The sequence below is a fragment of the Condylura cristata genome, unplaced genomic scaffold, assembly GCF_000260355.1.
Source record: "Condylura cristata isolate star-nosed mole 26May11 unplaced genomic scaffold, ConCri1.0 scaffold00009, whole genome shotgun sequence".
Classification (NCBI taxonomy): domain Eukaryota; kingdom Metazoa; phylum Chordata; class Mammalia; order Eulipotyphla; family Talpidae; genus Condylura; species Condylura cristata.
In genome coordinates, this window is record NW_004567110.1 from 35,072,084 (window position 1) to 35,095,919 (window position 23,836).

A 23,836-nucleotide genomic window follows, 5' to 3' on the forward strand; every position below is an offset into this window, starting at 1 on the left:
CAGCCTTATTTCTCCTACCACCAACTTTTAGCATTTTTCACAAAAGGAAAACCCCTCTTCTAGAGGTTGGCTAGGAAAAGTAACTAAGGAAAATCTCCCAAGAGTTTGTGCACATTCTCAGATGGAGTCATTGCAGGAATCCTGGTTGCTGTTCTGCAGTTATAGTGTATTATTTGCTGCTTTCTTATCTTTTCTCCCAAGTGATATACCCTATCAGTTTAAAAAGCTAAACTTCAAAGGAAGGGCTGGGGTCTTTCTTCTGCATTCTGCAATCTGCAAAACGTTGTATAGTTTCCAGCTTGCTGTAAATTTTTCCTTATTATTTTGTGTTTGCTGTCAGTGTGAATAATAAAAATAATGTACCATAATTTTACATTAGAAACTAGGGAATTTGGTAATATGTTTATGCTTTTGGCCGTGAAATAGAAGCAGGCTGCTATACCTCATGAAATTTGTGACCTTCATGTTGCCCTTGTGCATACTGGCTAGGCTATACTGAGAAACTCCAGATGTGAAGATGTGTGAATCCCACTGAGCTGATCTTTATTCTGGAGGAAATCCCAGCATATTCTGGCCAGAGAAAGGTGAAAGGAAGTACTTAGGGTTACATCATGTACCACATGAAGTCCAGCGCAATAATGAATAGTTTGCTTTATTTATTTGCCTTTGAGGTTTTTAAGACAACACCCATTGTGAAATGCCACAGGGCATCTGTATCATGAAAAAATAAACAAAATGCTAAAAGCTAAAAGTCATTTTTAATTAACATATCAATTACAAAAAGCTTAACTGAACAGATGTCCCTTGCTTTGTGCCCAGAAGTTCAATGAACTGAAGCTCTGTTAGGTCGAGAGAAAAAAAATAAATAGTGCAACAGACTAAAGGCCTTGGAACTCTTAACAAGAACACGCTTGTTGATTTTACCCTTTGTGACTACACATAACTATAGGTATCCGCAGTTAAACATGAAGGGCGATGTCCTATGGAGATTTATAGATAGTGCATATCTATCACCGAGGAAAGTACATTTGTATTACATTATTTCAATGTGTGTGCATGGAACTCACCAAACTAAGTACATCTGCGAAGGGTAACCAGCATCAAATACTGCTTATAGCATACCTTCTTATTTTTTTGCATGAATAATTTTTATAAAACATAAAACTCGGTATGTTTTTACAGAAAAATCTCAATGGAATCTTAGTGATGGTAAGTGGAGATTTAGCTACATAAAAATCAAGCCACTTGTAAAACAGGACACCATATGATGACTCTTCTACCATAATATCTATCATATTCTCTCCTCCACCTTATGTATTCCTTACAAATTTAATATTTCATATGGTGGCCACAGCATATAGATCATCTCACCAATTCTGTGCTCTGCATCTGGAAAAGGCTGCTATCTCTCCTGGGCTTAGGGAAAATGCTATATTCTTTGTGTAGAATCACTCCAATTCTCCATAATTTCCGCCTGCAACATTAGAGTTCCTCTGTCCCCATTGTTTTCTTGGTAGGAATGCATTCTAACCTTACTACAATGGCTCAGAAAGTCAGAGATTGGTTAGATTAGGATTTATGGCATCTGGGGGAGGCTGCCAAATTTCCTGATGTAGTTAAGGAAACAGACTCTTGCTATCTTCTTCCTGTACCATCTGTTTGTATGCAGCATGATGACAATATGGCCACTTCTTTTCTCACAGTCTGTGTTCCACACTAGAAGAATGGGAGATGCCAAAAACATTTTGCTAGAGAGATATTTCTTTAAATATCAAGCCCTCTAAATACTTCATTGTTTGGAATGCAACCACATGATCAATTCAACTGCAAGAAGTTTGAAAAGATAAATATTTTTTTAAATTTCAGAATTTAAACTAGAGAAGACTGAAAACATCAGTATGTTAAGTGGCTCCATAATGTCTCTCCAGCTGCCATAAAACCAATCAATTTGTTATTGACTGGTATTACATTAGATATTATCAAGTCTGTCTTTAATTTTGAGTCTCAAAGAAAAAGACTAATTTTAATAATATTATCCTTTATGTTAGGAATAATTTTAGATTATATTTATAGAGTGGCTAGCTCTAAGAAAATACTTTTGTCAAAATCTTAAGCTTTGAAAGACACCAGAGTTCTATACACTGGAAAAAGTAATCTGAAATAGACCAGTTTTGATTAAATCAAAATAAAATTCCAATAACCTTTCTGCTAACCTAGAAAAAGTTAATACTCTCTAAAGTAACATAACATCATTCAGAACCTTTATATTGCCAACCTTTTCTTTTAAAAGACATTGTGTGATAATTCTTTCCTACAAACTATATAGAAGGGTTCTATTAGTTTCACACATTGCTAATTCTTGGTATTATTATTCTTTTCAGTATACTGCATATATTGCACTGAAATATATATTTCAGTGTTGTTCTATTGATTCCTAACTTGAAAAGTACATTATGTACCTTTTCATGTGCTTTTGGATAACTGTATACCTCTTGATTTTTACAATGAGTGAAAAACTTTGCTTAAAAATGTTTTAATTGGTTTGTATTACTTTTCCGTTGTAAGAGTTGATTTTAAATTCTAGGTATAAGTCCTTTATCAGATGTATATTTTTGCAAATATGTTCTAGTATGTGGCTTCCTTTCATATTTTACTATACTTTTTTATATGTTTTACCTGAGGTATAATTTGAACACAATAAACTTTACACTTTAAAAATCTGTGAAAATTCTGTGACTATTTTTTGTCTATTCACAGATTTAATAACTATCAATATTGTCTAATTGCAGAAGAGCAGTAATTTTTATTTTTTGGTTAATATTTTATATTGTTAATGCTTTCTCCTATCTAATACTCATTTAATACAAGTTGTAAAAATTTTCTACTAAAATTTTCCCTTTTTTTGCATGCATATATAAGATAGGATAAAGAACAAGGTATATATATTTTCATACCTGGATTCAGTATTTCCAAGACAGTTTGTTGAAAAGAGTATCCTTTCCTTATTAAAATACCTTGGTAAGTTTTACATGTGTATGGATTCATTCTATGTTGAACATTTTACTCCATTGATTCATATGTTTATTCTTATGCCAGTATCACTTGGTCCAGTATGTTTACCAGTATGACTGGAAATCTGGTTCATTTGTTTCTAAATTGTGCTCATCTATTTTAATGCTTTCATACAATTCAAAATTATTTCTTGCTATTTTGTGTACTTTGAATTTCTGTATAAGTTGTATAATCACTTTGTCGCTTCTGTATATATTTACCACCATAGTAATTTAAGTTTTCCAACTATAAGTATATTTATAAAACCTGAGTAATCAAGAGTACGGTTTTAAAATAAAAAGAGACCTGCAAGCAAATGGAATAGAGTTGAGAGTCCAGAAATAAACCCACACTCATATGGGCAGGTAATTTCTAACAACATAGCAAAGAACATAAATGGAGAAAGTCCCTTCAACAAATGGTGTTGGGAAAAGTAGACAGTCACAAAAGTATGAAACTAGACCACCATCTCACACCACACACAAAAAATTAACTCCAAATTGATCAACTTGGATGTAAGATTGAAACTACATTATACATAGAAGAAAATATGTAAAGCACTCCATGACTTTGCCTCAGAGATAAATTTGGGGACTTGATTCTAACAAGGGAAACAAAAGGGAAAGTTAAAAGTGGGCCTATATTAAAGTAAAAAGCTTCTGCATAGTAAAGGAAACTACCATTAAAATGAAAAGTCACTCTACCAAATGGGAGAAAATAATTGTTTATCATACATCTGACAGTGGTCTAACACCCAATATCCACCAAAAAAAAAGATGGACATAATGGTTAAACAGACACTTCTCTGAAGAACATGGTCAACATATGAAAAAATGTTTTTATCACTTATCACCAAGGAAATAAAAATCAAAATACAGGAGATACTGCATCACACACATGCAAATGGCTCATATAAAAAAAAACAGAAACAAGATTGGCTAGAATGTGTAGAAAATGGAACACTTCTACACTATTTTGGAGATATTCTTATGCAAAATACTATGGAAGTTTCTCAAAATTTTAAAGATATTAGTATTATAATGATATAAATAATATTTGCTCTTAATATTTAACAATAATGCTATTTAATAGTTTAATGAAAATGTCTATTTTATAGTCCAGCAATTCCATTCCTAGGTATCTATCCAGAAGATGCAAAAACACTAATTTGAAGAGATATTTGCATTCTTATGTTCCTCACAACCTATTCACAATACACAAGTATAGAAATAGCCTAAATGCCCAGTGACAGATGAATAAAGAATATGTGGATATATATACACAATAGTATATTCCCCAGTTTAACACAAGATGAAGTCTTTCTATTTGCAACAACACAGATTTAACTGGAGGAAATTATGCAAGATGAAACAAGTCAAAAGGATATATATATATATATATATTCAGTAAGAAGCTGAAACCACTTCCGTATGAGTTCGATTCCTGCCTGCCCTGGAGGTGATCACATGGTGTGGCAGACCTCTCCTGTCTCTTCTGACCCACCTACTGCTCCCCTCAGCAGTGTACTTCGTCGATCTGCCTGTTCTGCTCCCCACTCTGTCTCTGGTGAAGTCTTTTGCCACCTCTGAGTCTCTGGCCTGTACCCCAGTTCTGTATGCACAAGTAAATAAATCTTTAAAAAAATAATAATAAGCATAGTAAATATTAAATAAAAAATTAAAAAGGAATTATCCTCATAAGTAGTAAATCATAATTTTACTTAAAATTGAAGTCTCTGAGAAGATTATCACATTATCTGAATTGAATTAATTAGTATGGTTAACCTTAAAACATGTCATATATTAAACTGTCAATCTATGTTTATAAAGCAAGAAAACAGATCATACAGTGACTCTAATAACTTACTACATAGAGTTAAGACAATTGTGTGAAAATTTGGGGGTCATTAGCTCCCTGTAGGTTGTCAGCACATGTAAATATTACAGTTTTGATAAACATTGCTGACATTTTGTTAAAAACAGATGGAATTATCTGTACATAATTTATGTAAAGATACAATAGGTAAAATAAATCATAAAACAATAAATAAAACAAAAAATAGCAACAAAATAACAGATATAAAGTGACTAATTTGCATTCACTCTCTGTTCCTTGAGTCATTTATGAGCAATTATGTATTGCACCTTATACACAACATAAATGTCAACAATGAAAGCTTCATCGTAAATTCAATATCATGACTTTGTTGGCTTGTTTCAAATATCAAAATTCGATTAAAATAATAGAGAATCTCAGACTTTCTTTATCGTTTGTAATTATTTATGCAAGAAAAATAATTGCTTCAAAAAGGAACATGTTTTCTTTTTTAAACTTTAAAACCTGTTTTCAAAAGTAGAAATCATCACCAAGTTCTAGAAATTCACTTCATGCTATTTTTCTTCTGGAAAACTGTGATTACAAACAGAAGGATTTCTCACAATAATTGTGCATGAAAGGAAAAGCATATTAAATCAAGAGCAATTTTAAAAGACTGTAACATTTATTCTAATTAAGAGCAGAGTAATTTTCAGATTGCCCCATTGCATTTACTTTTTTACTTCTTTAATTTTATTTTCTTAATTTATTTTCTAGAAATGTAAAATGAGGTAGTCATACTAGGTGTTTTCATAATCTATGTTTATAGCTATCATCTATTTTTCTTAGGGAAAGCTTAATTTATTTTATTTATCTCATTTATTTGTTTTAAAGATTTATTTATTTATGCATATAGAACTGGGGTGAGGCCAGAGGTGCAGGGGTGGTGAAAGGTTTCACCAGAGACAGGAGAGCAGAACAGGCAGTAGGAGGAAGTGCACTGCTGAGGGGAGCGGTGGGCTTGTCAGGAACCAGGAGCGTCTGCCCCACCACGTGGAATCACCTCCGAGCAAGGCTCGCTTGCAGGGCTGCATCCTAACACATTGCGCCACAAGGGAGGGCCTATCTCATTTATTTTTAATTGAAGTAATACTGAGATACTCCCATCTGGTATTACCACTATGGGTGTACTCATCACCAACTCACCACTCATTCATTTTTTAAAGAACGATTTATTTATTTATGCATACAAAACTAGAGTACAGAGTTGCAGAGATGGTGAGAGCATTCACCGAGACAGAATGAGAAGCAAAACAGGCAGATTGATTGAAATACACCGCTGAGAGGAGCAGCCTGCCAGACAGGAGAGGTTTGCTGAATCATGTGGTCATTTCCCTGGCCGGGTATTGAACTGAAGTTCTGTGGCTAGCTTCATAGTGCTGTGCTTTAACCCTCTGCACCACAAGGGAGGACCCTCACCACTCATTATAAGCTGAAATTAAAAAGCATGTATAGGGTCTCCCTGGTGGTGCAAGACTTAAAGTCTCAGCAATATCAAGCTATCAGCAGCCACTGCAACATGAATTTAATTCCCCTCAGGGAGCTAACCCATTTGGCACAGCAGACTTCTGTCTCAACCTCTGTTCCTCTCAACAGTGTATTTCTGTAGATATGCCTGTTCTGCCCCCAACTCTGTGTCTGGTGAATTCTCTCACCCTCCCTACCATGGCCTATACCCCAGTTTCTTGAATGCATATATAAATAAAAGTAAACCTTTAAAAATAATTAAAAATTATAAAGCATATATGGAAAATTCCACTGCAATCAAATATTGAAAATGCAATGGAATACACTGAACATATGAAATGATTATTAAATGTTAACATGTTGTGTCTACTAAAAAGGCATAAAATGAAAGATCTGCTTGTATACAATTAATTGAAAATATTTTCTGAATTTTATTTATATACATACATTAGTGTTACATTTCTTATATCACACATCTTAGTATGTCACTTTTATAAACAACGCAAGGTATGTGGACTTTGGCGTATGTAGAGCAGTATCATCTAGCCATCTGGTCTCTAAGTCCCTCTCAAATGCTATTGATATAAATTTTCTCCATATTCTTCACTATATTATTAAAAACTGGTTCAAATTTTAAAATCATGCTTTTTGTAACTGTTATTGAATATTCTATCGTAGCATACTTCAGAATGGTCCGCTATGCATTCAATAGCCTATAATAAGGAACAGCCTGCCAGACAGGAGATTGGCACGAGTTGTATTTGCTGCAACTACAAATCTTATTTCATTTATAGAAGATGGACATGTAATACCAAAATAAAAATCACCTTCAGTTTCTGAATTATCTCTTCAGATGTTATCTTGCTTTAAAAAAAAAAAAGTGAAACTTGGGAGTCCAGAAAGATTACAGCAGAATGAATATACCAGGCTCACCTCCTCCATATGTTTACAACCAAATTACACCCAAATAAAGACAAAGATAAAGAACAGAGAATTACTGTCGACGTGCCACAGTGAAGAGAGGTAGAAAAAACTAACTCAATTCTGGAGTAACGCAAGGCGACGCAACACATGAGAAAGAGGCCGATTGCCTTAGGAGCCTCTCTGCTGTTGGTAACTAACCAGCACACACCCACATTGAGAACTATAGAAACAGGAAATTATACTGGAGAAAGAGTTCATGGATAGGGCCTTCCATGGTGGCACAACAGGTTAGGACACAGCACTGCAAGCAAGCTGCAGCTGCTTCAGTGAGAGTTTGATCCCCAGTCAGGGAGGTGATCCACATGGCACAACAGACCTCTCCTGACCATCCCACTACTCCCCTTACCAGTGTTCTTCGTAGATTTGCCTTTTCTGCTCTCCACTCTATCTCTAATGAAGTCTGTCACAAATAATGCACCTCTGGCTTGTACCCCAGTTCTCTATGCATAATAAATAAATCTTTAAAAAAAAAAAAAAAGAGTTCATGGATAGAGTGTACTGCTGGAGAGCTCTGGGAGTAAGGATGAAGGGTAATGATTCCATAGGGGAACAATTAGACCTGGAACTGGCAGAGGGGGCTAGCTCGGATGACTCATGTTTCCTTACTTAACGGCTACTAGTTGAAACCTGTATGTGATTTACTAATGACCTGCCTTACCCACCTGCCTCCAATTCAAAGTCAAATTAAAAGCAAATACTATCATTACATAGGGTTTGAAGTGCCTGGATGCTATGAAGTACCCTGTGGAAAACTCTAAAGACAAATAGAACACTTTCTGGTAAGTGACTCAGTCTCAGTTGTAATTCCCATCCTGTATGCTACTTCCATGGCTCCATCACCACTTAGTGATTTAGTCTGGCAAGAGATTGTTCAAGACATTTTGGCAGTGGAATTGGCCATAAAGAGATAACTCTACATCTCCAGGTAATCTCTGCTTAAAGCCCTTAACCATCACTGTAGTTGACTTTTCCTTCACCTCCTAATCCATTTCCCTCCTACCTATTACTCTATATAGGAATCAGTACCCCCTCGGTTATCTGAACAGATGTGCAGTCATTGCATTGGTCTATGAAATAACAGACACCTAAAAGTCCTGGGTGGAAAACTAAGATTGTATACAGTTACTTACAAGTATGGGATAAAGCAAATTTATCAAGATACTAAAAAGCCTAGTCCCTACTATAACTCATAAAATCTAGAAATGACAAGAACATAACATAAATCACGGTTGTGAATGTTGCCTATGACCAACATAAGCAGGCATTAAAAGCAGAAGGAACAGACACAAGCAGAATTTTCTAACATTCATCCAACCATGCAGCTCACATATCCTTCTAATAAACTGACAAAATTCTGGAGAAAGATAGCTGTGACTTTACTAGGTTTGTCCTGCCCACCTTAAAATCCACATTTTTCAGAATTTACTATTATGGAACAGGAAATGCCTCTCCTATAAACACTGATTTCTAGGTTACATTATATTCTAGTCTAACAATATTCTTTTATTTATCCCTTTAAGCACAGTTTTCTAGTCTTTACTTTGTACAGACAGAAATTAATTTTTTAAAATGTATAACTTGTATTGTTTTTTTGTGGCAAAACCACTTAAAATAAGATCTACCCTCTTAACAAAATTTTAAGTATATATCACACTATTGATCAACACTATACAATATAGTCATCTTATTTAACTAAAACTTTATACCCTTTGATTCTCAACCTCCCAAGTCCCTTCCCTCTAATACTGGACAACCAGAATTCTGTTCTTTTCTTCCATGAGTTCAACTAAAGTAGCTATCTCACATAAATGGATCATATAATATTTGTCCTTTATGAATGACTTCTTTCATTTTACATAATATCCTTAAGCTTGTACATGTCATATATTATAGTCATACCAAAAAAAAAATTAAATCAGATTCCTACTTTACTCCATACACAAAACTACATTCAAAATGAATTCTGAATTAAGGTTTAAGTCTGTATAATTCCCAGAGATAAAAGCACAGGTGAAACTCCTTTACATAAAATGAATGATATAACATACACTTGTTGACACATTATAAAAATTTTGATAATATGCTACAAGTCTTTACACTGCTGATAGTATTGCCATAAGCAACATTAAAATACACAAATAGGTAGATGGATTATTGTACAAATTACTTCAAATATACTAATACTTTATTTTGCAGCAAGTGCATTATTATGGGTTATTTGCAAGACTACTAAACATTAAAATCTCAGATGTTCAGGTTAAATTACCATAAATAAATATAATTATTATAACTGAACCTCTTACTTACATCAGTCAGATGACCAAAAGTTGGTTGAGCTGTTTGAAGCATAAGTTGTTTGGTTACTGGGTCTATTTCTAGAGAAATACCAAAGAAAGTATTTAGAATTACTGAAAGTAACAAAAACAAAAAACAAAATAGAATAAAGTTGTTAATCTTATCTTTATCAATATTCTTACATAGAAAACAATGTTGGATTTCCTCTGTAATAAAGGATGCTCACTGGCATGATAATTTACAAATATAATATACATAAATAAGAGGATAATACATATAAATAATAAGTGGTTCAATGACACTTATTCCTGAATTCACATTTATAGACAACCATATCATTGCTAAGAATTTTAGCATAGATTATTGAACATAATTTGTACAATGTTCCTTATATCAGAATTAATTTGCACTTAATATGTGACAGGTATTATTGGTAACCTCTGCAGAATACATTACCTTACCTTGCCTTAATTAATCTCCATGAAAGAAATTAAAAATACCAGATTTTGGGCCCTCGCTGCTGGCGGCACTGTGGGTTAAAGCACAGCACTAAGAAGTTAAAGCCACTTCAGCATGAGTTCAAACCACGCCCACATGGCGAGGCAGACCTCTCCTGACCCGCCCGCTGCTCCCCTCAGCAGTGTACTTCGTAGATCTGCCTGTTCTGCTCCCTGCTCTGTCTCTGGTGAATCCTATCACCCTCCACATCTCTGGCCTGTACCCCAGTTCTGTATGAATAAATAAATAAACCTTTAAAAAATATATTTATGTATAAGCAATTTAAATCATAGAAGAGTATATGTAACTAAATTAAAATTAAGAAGCAGCTTCTAGTATGCCTAGAGCATTATTACAACTTTTAAATTGTATTTAAATGCAAAAAAGAAACCAGGGGTGGTCATTAAATAAATATATTTAACTGAAAAAGGTTGCCTCTCTCCTACTCTCCACCTGTAACCACCACAGGCAAGAATTCAAAGTGGGAAGATTCCACCTCTGAAATGTAGTGGACTCTGACATTCATAAAACTTTTCACTCTTTCTAACATTTTAACAAGCAAAGAGGTATACTTTTGAAAAGGTAGGTGCAGAAGCCATGTGATTCCATTTCAGTAATTATGATAGCCATAAAAGAATTATTGTTTCCTTTTCTTTGTAGCTTCAGAGAGCTCTCAGGAGGGACAGCTGAAAAAGTAATGTCAGATTGATGCACAGAATGTGATTCAAAGGATCCTGCTGTTCATAGGTTTTCCTGAAGAATAATGCCCTCAAGGGTAGATATATTTTTATTATAGTGCTTACATGAAGCTCTGCAACCTCAATAATGGTTATAGAAATGGCACTATGTCTGGCTTCATTGATCAAAAAATTGACAAATGAAGGGTTTCTAAAAAAAAATTATGCTGTTTCTCATTTGTTCTGAAAATTTGGTGAAATACATTTATATATTTTGAATGTCGAACTGGCCTTACATTTCTAAAATAAACCAAACTTGGTTGTAGTAGTCATTTCTATATACTCCTAGATTCAGTGTTTTAATACATTGTTATAATTGTGCATGTTTATTTATGATATTGCTCAATAATATCTTTTCTTGTAATGTCCTTCACAAGTTTTAGTATAAAGGCTAATTAAAGAAATTTAGGAAAGTTTTCCCATTATATCTTTTAAAAAGGTTTGGCAATGTATAATTTAAATGCTTGATAGAATTCATCATTACAAAACTCAATGACCTTTGGGGAAGATTAAAAAGTATCTTAATTTCTTTAATAGACAAAATTATTTACATTTTTTATTTCTTCTTACGATCACTTTTCTAAGGTTTTTTCTCTAGGAAGTTGTTTATTTTACCTAAATATTCAAATGAATTGACATATATTGTTTCATAATAGCCTCTTATGGCCTTTAAATATAAGAATTAATCCTAAAGGATGTTTATGAAATGGTACCACATTGCTCTAGATTTATTCTGATTTGGAAATATTCATTAATGTTATTTCCTATTATCTAATAAGGCTATTTTGGTTGAATTGTAATAGTATTTGAAATTGCAACTGTTTTCATTATGTGTGCTGGATGCTAGGCCATAATCAAGTATTTGATTTGTATTTTGTCCAGTTTTGTGAGTGATCATTTCAGTTTATTGAAAGTATTTTTTTTAAGATTTATTTATTTATTCATACAGAACTTGGAGGTACAAGCCAGATGTGCAGGGGTGGTGAGAGGCTTCACCAGAGACAAGAGTGGGGAGCAGAACAGGCAGATTGATGAAGAGGTCTGCCTCACCATGTGGATTACCTCCGGGGCCCGGGAATCGAACTCACACTGATGCAGCTGTGGCTAGCTCGCAGTGCTGTGTCCTAACCCATTGCGCCACCAGGGAGAGCCGAAAGTATTTTTTTAAAGCATGTAAGTTTGCTTAACTAATTTGGTTGTTTGTTTCTTAGGTGTCATTTCTAGAATCATTGCCTAATAGAAAGCCATAAATATTTACATGTATATATTCCTTCTTTGTTTCAAAATATTATGATTTGATATTAATTACCAAAAATATGTAAGTTTGGCAATACCACTTCACAACTCTTTGAAAATGTTTGATATCAGTCCCTTTTCAGGTGTTTACTATGCAAATACTCCCTCCCTTTCCACAGGGGCCTCTGCTTTAGTTAAAGTGTCTTACACTGTGCAGCTGCACCAAAGCTTTTTAGTTTAATGTGATTGCAGTTGTTTATATTTTATTTTGCTTTCCTTGCTGCTGGATTCGAATCTGCAATGATATCTCTGAAGTGTATGTCATGGAGTGTTTTGCCTGTGTTTTCTCCTATGTGTCTTATGGTTTCAGGTCTTAAATCTAAAGTCTTTTATCTTTTATCCATTTTGAGTTGATTTATATTAAAGTGATAGGGTCTCCCTGGTAGCAGAGGGATCAAAGTCTCAGTGCTATCAAGCTATCACCAGCCACTGCAGAAGGAGTTCATTCCCTGGCCAAGGAGCTGACCCAAATGGCACAGCAGAACTCTCCTGACCTGCCCCATTCTCCCCTCAGCCATGCATTTCAGTAAATCTGCTTGTTCTGTTTCCCACTCTGTCGCTGGTAAATCTTCTCACCTCTGCATCTCTGGCCTAGATCCCAGTTCTTACATGCACAACTAAATAAAAGAATAGATCTTTAAAAAAAAAAAAAAAGGAGAAAATGGTTTAGTTTCATTCTTTTGTATGTAGCAGTCCAATTTTTCCCAACACCATTTATTGAAAAGTCTTCCCTATTCCATTCTATATTCTTCACTCCTTGTCATAAATGATTAGGTTTCCATATTTGTGTTGGCTTATTTGGGGGCTTGCAATTTTACTTCATTGGCCTGTAGCTCTGTTATTGTGCCAGAACCATGATGGTTTAATAGTATATAATAAGCAAAATATTGATATAGCAATAGCAGGGAATACTAGCACAAGCAATACTGAGCAAGTGAGGCCATGTAATACTTTCTGCTTGATTAGATAAAGTTTAAAATAATCAGTAATAACAGGGATTAACTTTGAAGATGCAGATGGGTGTTATAAAATACTGGAGAAGTCAAGAAATGGGCTTTTGGTGTGTTTTAAGAGTTGAGTTTTTACTCTATATCAGTCTTAGACTGTGTAACATGGGTAGTCCTGTAGACATAATCAGTTACAGTATGTGAATCTACCATTAGTGAATTATTGCTAAATATATGGACTATACATTTGTTATACTTAAACAAAAACAAAGGAAATGGTTGCGTTCCATATGATTTCAATGTTTCACTAAGAAATAATCCTATAAGAAACATTAAATTTTTACTTAAAATCATCTCTTTGTACATAATATTAACTTATATTAGCCAAACATTTTCCATATACTATTTCTAATCAATGAAATGATACTTTATAGTAAAATTTATTCTAACATTATTGATTTTAAAAAATAGCATTTTATATAAATTAAGGACCTGCTTAATACAAACCACTAAGTATTTAAGATTGGATTTGCACTTAAATTTCTCTCAGTTCAAAGCCTGTATTTTTTTAATCTATTCCCTCTCCTCTTTGCAATTATCATTGAGTGCATTAAGTTCTAAAAGAGGAATTTTGGACAAAATCATTATTTTCTAAACGAATAAAAATGATATATATTTTTTCCTTAGCCAAACATTTTAAGCAGTAATAGAAATTTTGAAGCAGAAAGTCTTTCCTTCCTTTTTTCAGATATGATTCAGCCCAGTTATGATCAAAGCAATTGCCAAAATGAGTAGCTGATGCCCTAGGCAATGTCATGCACAGAAAAGAAGCAAAGATGTTACTTTGATATGGAAGTCCATTACATTTCAAAAAGTTACTGAGAAACACTGCAACCTACAGCAAAAGATTAAGCAATAAAGATGATCTATTAGTAGCAAATGAAGGTCTAGATGGTAAACCGACTAATAGTCAATGCCTATGCATTCTTATCTATTGGTAAGAGAATGTTAACAATGCACTCTTTCAAAAAGTATGTAAACATACAAATACAACTTTAAACACCGACATACTGTGAATACCACACTGATTTCCAAACATGGCATAGATTAAATTAAAAAGAACTACACTTAAAAGCAAGATATTTGGGAATATCTTCAAACCAGCATGAACTGCCCGAATTGATTTTAGAAATTTGCCTCAAGAAAAATAAACATTTTGCTACATAATGTCAGCTTCATAAATCTTACCCAAGACTGGAATAAGTATTAGGAAAATAGGACTCAATTTTAAATTTTTCCAAGACCAAGAAAAAAAGAAAGAATATTGACACTAGAAATTCTTAAAGTACCACCTACAAGATGAACACAACAGTGTTGAAAATAATTGATCAGTCCATTTTAGAATTGCTGCAGTTTGTCAGATTTTACACAATCATTAATTGAAGATTATATTGCACCATAAACAGACTATTCTACTTTTGAAATCAACTTTCATGCTCCTAACTCATTTTCCCAGCCCTAATTGATCTTCTATACTTCTTGACAAAAAAAAATTCCATCTAGTGACCTCCCTGCTCTATTCTTCTTCCCTCTTGATCTAATGCCATCCTTGATACTGAGTTTTTGTTCATGCTCTGCCACAGCCCTCAACAGTGAAATTGCTAGGAGCAATTCATGCTGTAATAGTGATGTTGGTTCATTTGGATATCTGGATTATAAAAATCAATAAATCACAATCATTTAGTGTTGACTCCTATTTGTACTATAAGCAAATCACACCATGTGGTTTAGAAACATTTACTTACCAACTGAAACAACCACTGTCAAAACACCTTAAGTTTTCTATCATCATCCCAGCTGCTCCAGAACCTATGGTCTTCTGCTACTAAATACATGATGAGTGACACATCAAGATTTCTCAGGACCCTGCTCTGAAAAACCTTCAGAAAGGATAAGGACTGGAGCTCTTCCAAACACTAAATATTTCTAATAACAGTCCTCCTATTTGAATGAACCTTTGTTTGACACAGGGACTTTAGAATGGTTTCATAATTTAGCCAAGGAAACCCAGAATATGAGCATGGGTCCAAGATTTGGAACCGTTCCAGGGTGAAATTTCTTTTAAAAAAAATACTCTTTTCATGAAAAAAGTTTATATTCAATTCATTGTCTTTTCTTCACACAAATTACAGTTTTAACATTGGGAAGCTCTAGGAGAATTGGAAGCAGAAAGTTCAGGTGACTCTGAAACCACAACACAAACGTGCATAATGGACATGCTGGTGTTGCCTCTGGGCATAGTTCTTTAGTCCTCATATCCTTAGGACCAACACACATTTGGCAACAGATTTAAAAATCTTGCTCATTAATCATCATGCTTCATACTTATGCATAAAGAAACATGAGGAATAGCAAAAATAACTATTGTCTATGGAATCAACTGTGGGTAAAGAAATAAAGCAACTAAAAGACATGAAAAGAAAACAAAAAATATACTTGCTCCATTAAAATAGATCAAACAAATAGAAACAGCAATTGTATTTTTATGTCTAACTTCAAGCAGGAAAATTCTCCTAAGTTTAATTAAAGAATTAAACAGAGAACAAGAATAATATGACAAGAATTAAAAATATCCCAGGAAGAAAACAATTTTCACTCCCAGGAAAAAAGGTAAGTCTGAAATTATAGCAGTAAAATCAGTTTGTTTTAGATTTACTCACTCTCTTGGTCCAAAAAGAGTACTAATAATAGAGTTAAAGCCCAATAAGTTATAGGAGAAACTAAGAACACCATATAGGAGCTTATAGGCAACTCTGTTTGCTTCTTAATGTACTGAGTATGGTTAACATGGTGAATTGAAACTTCTAAAACAGAGGAATTATGTACAACCCTACAGACCTCTTTGAGATTTGGTAAGACGAATATCATGCTGGGAATATAATAAAAGGTTTAAAGAAAAGATGGATGGTATAAAGCAATCTATAGTGTTACAGATATGCATTCAGTTGAGACTAGATATGCATTCAGTTAAAACTAAAAATGTGCTGAAGAGTAATTGAAGCCATTAAGAGGATCATCACAATATATATCTAATGCTGATTAACTGTATACAGAACAAGTAGGTATCATAAGTCATTACTACCTTTCTGATACAGATCAAAAAGCTGGCTCACAAACAAGCTCACATAGTGCTAGAGAATTCCTGTGTTCTGTGGAGGTCTATTTTCCCGAGAAAAGAGTGAGCAGAATATATCAAAACACAAGTAGAAATGCCTAGAGCTTAATTTTGAAAAATGTTTAGCTAACAAAATTCACACATAAATATTTAGATGTCTCTAGAAAATATATACATATAAGATTACAAAAGGTTTCAAATTTATTAACCTAACAAAGGAACACTTACAAAAGGTAAATGTTTGCCCTTAACACGGGTATAAACCAGATAACAATATAAAGATGCTGACATCTAAAATCTTGAGGACATTGATGCTAAAAAGTTAATCATCAACTTTATGATAGCAAAATTGCTGTCATGATCAGAAGTGCAACTATGTCATTTTCTTGTTTCAATAAAAGGAAGATAATCTAAATGAAACTGTGTAATTCTCTAAGCATATTATCAAATTTAGTTTGTTAGTATTTGTTGAGTATTTCTATATCTTTGTTCATCAGAGATAGTGATTTATAGTTTTCTTTTTTATGATGTCCTTTTCTGGTTCTGGAATCAGGATAATGTTGGCTTCAAAGAAAGCATTTGGAAATTTTCCTTCTGAACATTTTTGGGAAGACTTTGAGGAAAATAACTTAACTTTTTCTCTGAAAATTTGTTAGAAATCACTAATGAAGCCATATATCCTGTCCTTTTGTGTTTGGGGAGGCATCTGATTACTGATCAATTTCTGAGTCCTGGTGGGTCGGTTCAGATATTCTGTTTCTTTTTTATTCTGTTTTGAATTGTTGCATATTTCTAAGAATTTTTCCTTTTCTTCTTGATTGCCTCATTCTTTACCACTTAATTGTTCACAATACTCAGTTATGATCCTTTGTATTTCTGTAGTATCTATTGTACCTATTCTGTAGTATATATTGTTCATTTTTAATTTTATTATTTGTGTTTTTCTCTTTATGATTCTGGCTGCATCTTTGTCTATTGATCTTTCTAAAAAGATCAGCTTTTGGTTACACAGTTCTTTTAAATTACTGTTTGATATTTGTTTCATTAATTTTTACTATTTCCTTTCTTCTACAGATTCGGATTTTGTTTATTCTTCTTAGATCCTTTAGGTGCAAACCTAGATTTTTTATTTGTGAATTTTTTTTTCTGAGATAAGCTTCTATTGCTATAAACTTCACCTTCAGTGTGCTTTCTGTTGCATCCCATAGGTTCTAAGTCATATTTTCACTTTCATTATCTCCAAGTAGTTTGTTATTTAACTTTTAAGTTCCTTACTGAACAAACAGATCATGTGGCTTATTCTTATTCTCCACAAATTTGTGTTCCCTCCTTTCTTCTTTGGACTGATTTCTAGTATCATAACATTATTATCAAAGAGTATACTTGAATTCTGTGGATAAAAAAATATACTTTAATATATCTCAAGCACTAAACAAGAATGAGAGGTCTGTCTCTTGTCAATGACTCTCTGATGTCTTATGGGGTCATGAAAAACAGCAGTGGTGAACTCTTAAGTTGAACACAGACAGTTAAGTGAAAGGTAGCACATCTTAAGTCTAGTAGAAGTTTGCCAAATGATTAGACAACATTTTTGTATTCTGATTTACAAGGTATTTGGAGGAATTTTACTTTCTATGACAGCATACATTATTATATGCCAGATTATAGATGAGAAATCACAAAGATACTGAAGAAGGTCTTATTTGTTCATACCTCCAGGGCAGAGAGGAAAATAAATTTAATGGGTGGGATCTAGGCAGGCTCACCTTCCTCTTCCATTAGCTTTCTTATGCTAGACAGAGTGTCTTATCTGCCTTCCACTAGCCTCTATGAACTCTTAAAATACACAGGAAATATTGTGTTTTTATACTTATATAAATTCCCCCTGCCCTCTATCTAGAGAACTTACCAGTAGTTGTAATGAAATCATCAAAGGATGAAAATTAATCATTCTTATGGGATTAATTGTTTTCACAATTAATTACATTGGATTAATTTTTTCACTGAGGGGTGAATGCATGTCGAGAGTGCATCCCACAAATTCATCCAGTGTAAAGTGGGAAGAAAATATTAGAATTTTCTTTGTATTTTATAGTAATAAAGGTAGAACAAACATAAGTGATTATCAAATTTTGAAGTATGTATTGAAAAATGTTTGACAAGATAATTTAAAGATCACTGCAACAATTACTCATATTAAAAAATTAAATATGTGAATAGTCACTAGACTTTTCCAAAAACATATCAAAATTACTGAAGATCTATTATTGTATTTGTAATAAATTGTTCTTAAAGAGACTATGAGTGTTTCTCAAAAAGTTAATTCAATATATCAAAGTTCAAATGTCTCCATTACGAGACCTTCAATTTTTTTTAAATACATCTCTAAGTAATTCTTCTAAACCAACAAAAACACATTATTACGAAGTAACCTATTTGTATTTTTATTTTTAAAAATTCTATAAATAGTATTTTAGCATAACTATATTCATGCAAAGAAAAGTGATTTTACTCCTCAGGTTATTCCTACCTAAGTTAATTTTTCCTCTTTCTTAGATTCCTTCTTCTCATCTACAAAATTAGAAATCTGGGTAAGATCATGAACTTTGGAGAGAATATGGTTGACTCCTCCTCCACCTCTTACAAACTTCTCAGTATTTGTAAAACTGGTTTATGCTCTATACATCTTTGTTTCCTCTTTGCTTTAATACATTTAATAACTCAGGGGGTTTTCATTACAGTTAAATGACATAAAGCAAATAAAGCCTGTTAATACTGTAAACAATCACTAAATGTTAACTATTTTTTAAAAAGATTTAGTTATGCATAAAGAACTGAGGTACAAACCAGAGGTGCAGGGGTGGTGAGAGTCTTCACAAGAGCCAGAGTGGGGAGCAGAAGAGGCAGATCAATGAAGTACACTGCTGAGAGGAGCAGCGGGTGGGTCAGGAGAGGTCTGCCTCACCATATGGATCACCTTCGGGGCGGAGTATTGAACTCGCACTGAAGCAGCTGCAGCTAGCTTGCAGTGCTGCATCCTAACCTGCTGTGCCACCAGGGAGGGCTAAATGTTAACTATTTTAATTACATGCAGCTATCTAATAAAATACACAAATACAAAATTCTATTTCTGTATATGACCAAATGTGTGGCAGACAAAAATTTTGAAAAGTGCTTTGATATGTGTCAGGATATTTTTAGAAAATAATTATTTTTATACACATTTTACTAATAAAAACATTAGGATTTAAGGATTAGAGTAATGTGTTACAGTCACAATCACAGAAAATGTTAGAGCATAAATAAGAGCATTTTACTTTTTAACTGAAAAATTCCTGATCTTCTTACCATATCATACTGTCGTCAATAAAGAGGAAATTAATGAAGTGAGGTATAAGGTTCATAGAAAAAGTTTTTACATAAGTCATAGAGAATAAGCATGATTTTAATATGAAGTTAGAAAAAAAGTGTTTTTACTGTCAAAAAAAGAGCTGTATTAATGTATGAGAATTTCTGCTGTAGGGAATAGCACCTAAAAAGCTCAATTTAATTGAATCAAATGAATATATAATGTAGGTCAGGTGAGTTAATAACAAATTGTACCATTCTAATTCTATGCCTCACTATAAAACAATAAGCATGATAATTGAATACCCCTGGGTGAAAAAAAAAATAATTCCTTCACTGCTATAGTTTATTCTATAATATGTTGATTTAGAATAAGGCTACAACACATGTGAAGTCTCTCAAGTTCACTGGTCACAGTTCTTGTGGAAACCCTTCTTAAAATCTCTAAAAGCCTTTTCATTACTAGTTGAAATTTTACCTTTGGGAAAGGAATGTAACCTTTTTCAGAGCCTGGTAAATCATAAATCTTGTTTCTCTCTACCTCTCCAAAAGTCTCTTATAATCTCCTTTAGGCTGCTTCAATCTTCTTTCTGATACTCAAGGTCACAATCGTTACCTTCTCAGAAATTTTGTGACTGTTCTTTTGATTTAGAATGTTCATTTTCAGATCTTCACACTAATTGGCCTTTTCTAATCATGAAGGTTTACCTCAAATGTTACCTTCTTAGAAAAGGATCCTGGCCCTTCCTGGTGGTGCAACCAGCTGAAGTGCAGAACTATGAAGCTAGCCACAATGATTAGAGCACAAGGTCAAACTGTGGCGGGAAGGTGACCCACATGGTGTGGCAGACCTCTCCTGACCTGCCTGCTGCTCCCCTCAGCAGTGTTTTCAGTCTGTCTGTTCTGCTCCCTGCTCTGTTACTAGTGAATCCCCTCACCCCCACACCTCTGGCCTGTACCCCAGTTCTTGTATGCATAAAGAAATGAATCTTATTTTTAAAAAAACACTGAAAAAAAAGGAAAAGGATCCCTCGAATAAAAAAGTACCTCTAGGCATACTTTAGTCCATTAACTGTTACTATTTTTTTTTCTTACCCATCTGAAATAATCATTAGTTTTCTACTTTGTTTTATTTAATTGTACATGGTCTATCTCTTCTCTCTGTAGAATATAAATTGATGGGATTAGGTTTTGTCTGGTGTCATTACCCTTTACATTATATAGTACCTAGGTAATGTAGATGGTCAAAACTATTTGTTGACTCAGTGAGTGATGAATGGAAGTGAGGATTTGAACAACCTTTATTCCACCCCCAACCCTAAATTACAAGTATGCAAATAATAAAAAATAAAATCCTTCCTCCCTTGAACAGGTAAGTAATAAGAACTTCTTTTGTAGGCAAAGTTACATGCCTTGCCTTTTGAGTTGAATGATGATTATGTTCTGTAAACATATTCAAGCATCTCAGTTACCAATGACTTTGAACAACAACCAAATTCTGTTTTGTGCTCTTGTTGCATTTTCTTTTTTCCTCCCTCTCAGGGGAAGACTTTATTTATTTTCCTTTTCTTCTGTTTTTTTTTTTTTAATCATTCTTCATTTTGTGCATTTTTTCTTCTTGGTTGCAATCCCCATTTTCTCCCCACCACCAATTCACCTATGTGTCATCACCATAGTCCTGTGTACTCTTCCCAGCTCAGTTTTGATCCCATTTCCCTTTCTGCCCATGTAAAATGTCTCTGGTTTATAGTTGTTTGTTGTTTCATTTTTACTTTATTGCAATTGCTCTTTTTTTTTTCTTCTTCTAGTGATCCCTTACACTCCTGTCATGTATCTTCCAGTATTTTTCTTTTTCTTTCAGGTTTATTTCACTAAACATGATCTCTTCAGTTCCACCCATGTTGTTGCAAAAGGCACAAGTTTCTCTTTTTGATTGCTGAGAATAATCCATTGTGTATATGTACCACATCTTTTTAATCCAGTCATCTATTTTGGGTATTTCAGTTGATCCCATGTCTTTCCTAGTGTAAATAGTGTCAATAAATATGGGAGTGCAGGTGTCCTTTTGAATCAGTGCTTTTGTGCTTTTGGATAGATAACTGGGATTGCTGGGTCATATGGAAGCTCCATTTTTAGCAGTCTGAGAAACCTCCAAAAGCTTTCCATAGTGGTTGTACTAGTTTGCATTCCCCCCAGAAGTGCAGGAGAGTTCCTTTTTCTCCACTTCCTCGCCAACATTTGTTGTTGCTAGTTGTTTTAATATGAGTCATTCTCACTGGTGTGAGGTGGTATCTCATTATGGTTTTAATTTGCATTTTCACTATTACAAGTGATGTTGAATATTTTTTCATATGCTTGTTGGCAATCAATATAATATTAATAAAATATCAAATTCAAACCATCCAAAGATTGATGAAAGTTCTGTTTTTCTTAAATAAATGTATTTGCATAAATTTTGAGGCCAACTTTCTCTGTAAATCTTACCTATGCTTTAATATTTTCAAAGAATCCAGATGTACTATATACAAATATAATTTCAGAAACTTAAGAGTTATATTGGATTTCCTGATAACTCTTGTACTCAAGAAAAAATAGAAAATATCATGAGTTTCAATGTCTATGAAAATAAACATATCATTTCACAAAAAAGATAAACTTTTTCTGAAAATCTTATAAAATTGTATCATATGTTGATTATATAAACCTAAACCATTCATAATTGTGCTGTGTAGAAGTTTACTGACAGACTATTGATATTTATAATATCAGAGAATGAAGGATACTACTTGTCTCTGGACAGATAAAGTATCATGTAATAAGGAGTTATACAGGGTTGACTGATTTTCAGTGTCATCAATGTTACAAAATCACAAGTTGTTATCTAGTTATGGAATCACCAAAAAAATCTATTTTTGTAGTAATCCTAAACTAAAAAAAAAACAAAACAACTAACCCAGAATTTCTGAAAGTGTTTGGAAATCAAATTGATAATGCAATTAAAATAAGAGACATGTATGTACTTACTAAATAGGTCTTTATCTTCAATGATTGCCAATTCAACCTCATTTCCTGTGACAACAGTGCATGTGAAAGGAATTTGAAGAAGAACACTAATTTCACCAAAGGACTCTTTCTCCTGAAGTTTACCCACATAAACAAGTTTTCGAATTTTTTTCTGTAAGAGATAAGATAAATGATGTTTAATGACTAAATATTGATACAGCATTAAAAATAAATTAGAAATGTCATTCATATCATAGAAAATATTTATTAACATGTGTTTAAATTATTGCATTTTCAAGATCCTAGGATACTACTTTGTAAACATAGCATAATTTAGTATGTTTTGTAAATCACCATTTGTGAACTCAGCTCTAGTACAAAGCACACTCAGACTAAAAAAGAATAAAGAAAAAGTAGAGTGCTAGAAATCAGATTGATGGGATTAATTGCAAAAAAAAAAAGTGTATTACTTCCCTGACTTTCCAGTTTTAATCAAAAAGAAACATGAGGAATGAATTTGACTCAGGGAACTAGAAATTTATGTTCGAATTGTAAATCTTGATGATAAAGACTTGTATGCGTGTTTCTGTATAAAGAGTTGAAACTCCAAATTATTTAGGGAGAATCCATCAGCATTGAAGTGGGGTTCAGTTGGTAAGTCATAGGATCAAAAACAAAACAAAAACTAAGGTGACAGGAACTCAAAAAAGGTAAAAACCTTTAGTAAGTATGTTGGGATCAAAAACCAGTATCTACTGATGAACTCAGATTAATTAATTACATATGCAAACCATTATATTGAATATAACTAGTGCAGAACTCAATTAAGTTTATATATTAATTTTAATTCCATTTAAGACAGTCTAGCCATTAAAGGATAGTTTTCTATTGTTATGTATTCATTAACCTTTGTTCTAGTTCTTAAAACTAAAATAATGGAGAATGTACTTTTTAGGAGGGTTTGGTGTTTTTACCCACCATTTTTTTGTAATTCATCCATATTCTTGTATATATCATTAATTTTAATTATAATGAGACTATATTATAATGTTTCTATTCACCCATTTATCAATGGACATTTAGATTACTTCCAGTTTTTTATGTAGGCAGAATTATATCTTACTGTAGATATGTGTTTTCACTGCTCTTGAACAAGTACC

General features: G+C 33.2%; 1 protein-coding gene across 1 annotated transcript in view; it reads right to left on the reverse strand.

The window, feature by feature from the left end:
- Nucleotides 1-20,077: 20,077 nt before the first annotated feature.
- The window catches only part of CNBD1 (cyclic nucleotide binding domain containing 1), a 156,338-nt gene continuing 152,579 nt past the window's right edge, over nt 20,078-23,836 (reverse strand). The window contains exons 10-11 of the mRNA XM_004680016.1: nt 22,698-22,848; nt 20,078-20,151 (exon numbers count right to left, since the gene is read on the reverse strand). Coding sequence (XP_004680073.1) covers nt 20,078-20,151; nt 22,698-22,848 — 225 coding nt within the window. The remainder of the gene's footprint in view (nt 20,152-22,697; nt 22,849-23,836) is intronic.